Below are 5,074 nucleotides of genomic sequence, written 5' to 3' on the forward strand. Positions count from 1 at the left end.
CCCCCCATTATCTAGTTTAAAAGCTCCTCCAGTCTTTTAACTATTTTTTCCCCCCAAAAGTGCTGCACCTTCCCCATTAAGATGCAGTCCGTCTCGGCTGTAGAGCTGGTAACCGACTGAGAAGTCAGCCCAGTTCTCCAGGAAACCAAATCCCTCATTCCGACACCAGTGCCGGAGCCACTTGTCAAGTTCCCTCAACTCTCGCTGTCTGTCTGGAGTGGCTCCGGCAGTATCTCAGAGAATACTACCGTTGAGGTCCTTTTCTTCAACCTAGCACCTAAGTCCCAGAACTTGCTTTTTAGGACACTCCATTTGTCTCCTATTTTGTCATTGGTACCGAAGTGCACTATGACAGCTGGGTTATGCCCAACCCCATCCAGTAATCTGTCCATTTTTTCCGCAATGTGTCAAACACGAGCCCCCGGTAAGCAACAAACTGTTCGACGCTCACGGTCCCGATGACAGATCACCCTGTCTGTCCGTCTGATGATGGAATCCCCCACCAGAATCTACCTTTCCTGGCCCTCCATCCTGCTCCCATTCTTACTGGAGCAGTCACCCCCTGTGGATAGAGGAGGCTTCCTGCTCCAGCAATGCCTCCCCTGAACCAATGTCCCCAACATTCTGCAACCTTGCATATTTGTTAGGGTGAATCAGTTCAGGGCTGACCTCTCTCACACTCTTCCCCCTACCCCTCCTAACGGTAACCCAACTACCCACCTCAGGATCCTGCTCCGCCAAACTCCCCTCCTCATCTAGGCCACCCTCCACCACAGCCTGGTGCGTCAAGTCCAGACTCCTTTCCATGTTGGTTATGCTCTTTAGTGTTGCCAGTTTGTTGCTTAGATCCAGAATCTGGGCTTCCAAAAAAACAACTAGCTCACATCTGTCGCAACAGTATTCACTAGGGTTGCACAGATACCAAGTACAGTACTCGATACAAGTACGAGTACACGTACCGATACTTTTGAGCTTCAAGACTAGACTAGAGAAAAATTCAAAAATTAGGAGGCCACTGTCATTTGTAAGGAGCACGCGGAGCTCCTGGGATTTGTACATCTCTGTTTTAATGTACGATTTTGTTTTTATAAATATAAATAAAGGGATGCACAGATACCAGTTTTGCGAGTACGAGTACTGGTACTTGCTGAGTACTTACAAGTACGAGTACTGATACATTTTTGTTTATTGTCATGTGAGTTTTTCTAAAACAATGCAGACTAATGATTTCAGGACAGTGGTGGAGTGCCAGAGCCAGGTCCCAGCTGCAACCACTGCAACCCTGGTAGTTCTCATGAAAATGCCAAGTATCTGCACTGGTACTCGAAAAGTATCTGTGCATCCCTAGTATTCACCCTCGAACGCATGTTTAAGAAGCGCATACATTGCACATGATGTGCACTGGGTTGCATACCCACTCATGGAAGTCATTTTTTAATAATAATTTAGAAATCACTTTACGCTCAGTTGTACTTAAGCGGCTATTACACTGACCCAGCAGTTTTTACACTAGTATCTGTGAGATATTAGACTACTACCCGGGTAATATTAGACTACTGCCCAAGGTCTACCCTAATGCCCAGGAGATCTCACACTACTGCCCAGGAGTTATTATACTATTTATTCTTTATCTATTGTTTAATTCTTATCTGATCTCAGAGTGTATTAATTTACCCCAACTACCACCCCCAATGCAGGTTACTCAGTTAGTGTACTACTACGTTACCCCAGTGACAGACAGACAAAAAGTACTTCAGCTAGGTAGCCTGTCCCCTTTTCAAAACACAAACTCAGTCCCAACTCAGCTTTTGTTCAGCCTGCCCCTGCAATGCCAATCCACCTTCTGCTCACACAGATTACACTTATATTATATATCAGTGAGGCTTTGTACTATATTCAAATTAGCTCAATTCAATGCAAACACTTTAACAATTTTTTTTAAGCTCACCACTCACTCTCTGCCGCTGCGTCCTCCAGCCACATGCATGTGTTATCACGCCCCCCTTCACTCAGCAGCCAGACCTTGTCACAGCCCAATCAATCAGCTCCCCACTCGCTCCTGTTACTGTCAGTTCAGCCGCTCTTTACTGGAGTCGCTCTCACTTTCTCTCTCTACTCCTTCTGACGTTCAAGCAGTCACTCCGATCTGATACCCGTTCAGCTAGTATTTCAGGTTTGCAGTCTTTTGAGAACATAGATTAAAATTCTGCCACCTGACATAAGTAGGCTACTGGCAACTGAGATTGAAGTAATCAATCATAGTAACATAGTATTTGAGGTTGAATAAAGACGTAAGTCCATCAAGTCCAACCTATTGCGTGTGTGCATTTATGTTTGAGCAGGTGTGTGCATGTGTATGAGTCCATGTATGGCGTGAAGCACTCGCTATTCCCTGAAAAGGCACCATTCCTTGTGCAAGTGCTGCTCCCTCCTGAGGGGAATTTATCAAAATTGGACCAGACAAGAGTCTGGAGCAGTTGCTCCAGATTCTGATAAATTCCCCACCTATGTATTCGCCCCTTCTTTAAAAATGGAACTCTAACCTAATGACAAGTTTTTTTTTTCTTTGGGTAGAATGGGAAAAAAAAAAAAGGTTAAAACATCTGTCAAGTTTTTATTGTTGTCTGTATACTTCTCCCAATTTTGTTATCCTTGTGGGTTTTATGCATTCCGTAACAACCAACCCAAAAAAACGTTTGGCTGTAGATACTCTTTAATGTAGTTTAGGCAGCCATATTTGCTCGTTACATGTACACACTGTGGGGGGAGGGGGCAGCCCATGGCAACCAGATTCTATCTTTAGTCTGTCCAGTTAAGATTTGAAAATGAAAGCGAGAAGCTAATTGGTTACCATGCACAGCTGCTCCAGATTTTGATAAATTCCCCTCACTATATTTATTTCAGGTGTCAAAAGAAAATACAAGCAGGCTTTTGATTTCCAGCTTTCAAAGTTTATTACTTCAAATATGTAAAAAAAGAAAACAAATACAAAAGAATATGAATGTGGTTTGCATTCCGCTTTTGATAACTGTAATATAAGGCCCCAGGATGCATTTAGAGCGGTGGTTCTCAACCTTTCTAGGGCCGGGACCCCTTGGTAACATTTGCCAAGTTGTCGTGACCCCCAACGGTAAAATTTAGGGATGACACGGCTGCTGCAGCGACATCTGGCGGCGTGGCCGGAGAACTGACACTGCTGCACTAGGAGAGGGCTGAGGAGGACTCTTACCTAGCACAGCAGAAATCACACAGCGACCCACAGGTTGAGAACCACTGCTATAGGCAAAGACAGCACCGGGCTCTGCAGCTGGAACTAGAAGAATTGGATTTAAAGTGTGTGGCTATATAACGTATGAGGTGCATACTCCGCAGTACTGTCACTGACAGCAGCCCATACGGTTCAGTGTAAACCGCGAGAGTTACCCGATAAGATATACTTACTTCCCTTTCTCCAGTCTGTACTCCTCCCTCCACACTCTACTATGCTGGAGGACCTTGCGGTGTGTCAGTCACGTGACCAGCTCCTGGGGAGGGCGGGGCCGGCTGTGCTATGTGTACGCCGTACGAATTTAAAAAAAAAATAAAACACCATAGGAATGCATAGTTAGATTCCTATTGGCTATTTCACTTTGCAATAGCCAAAAGCAAACTAGCTATTGCACCCGCCCTGTGCTGCTGTCAATCACTAGAAGGGGACCTGATGGAGAACTTCAGGTCCCCCTCTGCCGATTGGCAGCAGAAGGTGGGTGCAATAGCTAGTTTGCTATTGCAAAATGAAATAGCCAATAGGAATCTAGCTATGCATTCCTATGGTTGGTTTTTTTTCTGACTGACGGCGGCCTGCGGCCCCCGATGTCAGAAAAAAAACAGCAGAGAAAGGTTTACTCTGCTCGATCGACCCCTAGCAAATCGTCATTCGACCCCCCGACCAACAGGTTGAAAACCGTTGATTTAGAGGGTCTGCTGTAGTTCACAACAAGTATATAATTTGTATGCAAGCAGGCAATAGGAACTAGTAGGGGTTACTGCGGTAGGCATTTTTCTTCAGGACACATTATAAAGCACCTGCCTCCAATGCACCGCATTCATTTTGTGAGCTGTGCCAATATATTGCCTATTCATTCAAAACCCTAAAGACTACATTACAGAGTACATCATAGCACAATAGACTTAATTTATCAATGTGTCTAAGGAAAGAATAGCTTCAACTGGTGCTGCCCATAACAATCACTATATACTTTTCTTCCTCCCAGTTCAGGGCAGAAGAGTGAATGGAAGAATCTAATTACTCAGGCAAGCATAAGGAAATATTTACACCCGTCTTAGGGAATGAGTGATGAGTGCTCAAACTGCACATTTAATACATACCGAGATTCAATTACACAATAACTTAATGAAAACCCACACCCACCAAATGTTTAATTCGTAAAGACTCCATTCTCATATAATCTTAAAAATACAGATCTTGTTTTACCCGGATGTCTACACATTTTAGGGCATGCCATACATAAATATATGTGATGGCGGTATAAAACTCTTTTGGAAGGAAAAAGTTTTACATTGAAGGATCGCAGTCAGCTTAGAACAAATATTTAATGTGTTTTTTAAGTGCTTTTCTCAAACAAAGTAATGTTATATTTACAAAGCCGATCAATATGCCCGCAGAACTGCAAGATGAGTGCTTATTAAATCCAGAGGATAGGGATGATGATCATAAATCTGGTTCAACTTATAGCATGAGTCTAGGGAAAGTCCAGTCAGGGATTCTGGCAAATCAGTCCTCATCATCTGAGTCCGAATCATACTTCTGTCCTCGTATAGTTTTCTTCTCCAGCTTTGTGAACTGAGTGCCACTTTTTTTCTGACTTTGAAATGGGGGTTCCATTAGATTGCCACTAAAAAATAAATAAATCAATCTTAGGAGATATAAAGTTGTAAAGTAGTATAAGTATATTAAAGACATGTTTAGCAGAATAAGGGACAATTCAAATCTATAAGTTATCTATATGTTGCATGAACATGCAATATGTTGGGCAGCCCATTTATATAACTGAGAAGCCAACACACCCAATAT

At 43.3% G+C, this 5,074-nt stretch overlaps 1 protein-coding gene across 1 annotated transcript in view; it reads right to left on the minus strand.

Moving 5' to 3' along the window:
• Positions 1-4,560: 4,560 nt before the first annotated feature.
• The window catches only part of TXNDC9 (thioredoxin domain containing 9), a 7,930-nt gene continuing 7,416 nt past the window's right edge, over positions 4,561-5,074 (minus strand). The window contains exon 5 of the mRNA XM_018563258.1: positions 4,561-4,895. Coding sequence (XP_018418760.1) covers positions 4,775-4,895 — 121 coding nt within the window. The 3' untranslated portion in view covers positions 4,561-4,774. The remainder of the gene's footprint in view (positions 4,896-5,074) is intronic.

Source organism: Nanorana parkeri, unplaced genomic scaffold (genome assembly GCF_000935625.1).
Source record: "Nanorana parkeri isolate BGI_ZX_2015 unplaced genomic scaffold, ASM93562v1 scaffold21, whole genome shotgun sequence".
NCBI classification, from domain to species: Eukaryota; Metazoa; Chordata; class Amphibia; order Anura; family Dicroglossidae; genus Nanorana; species Nanorana parkeri.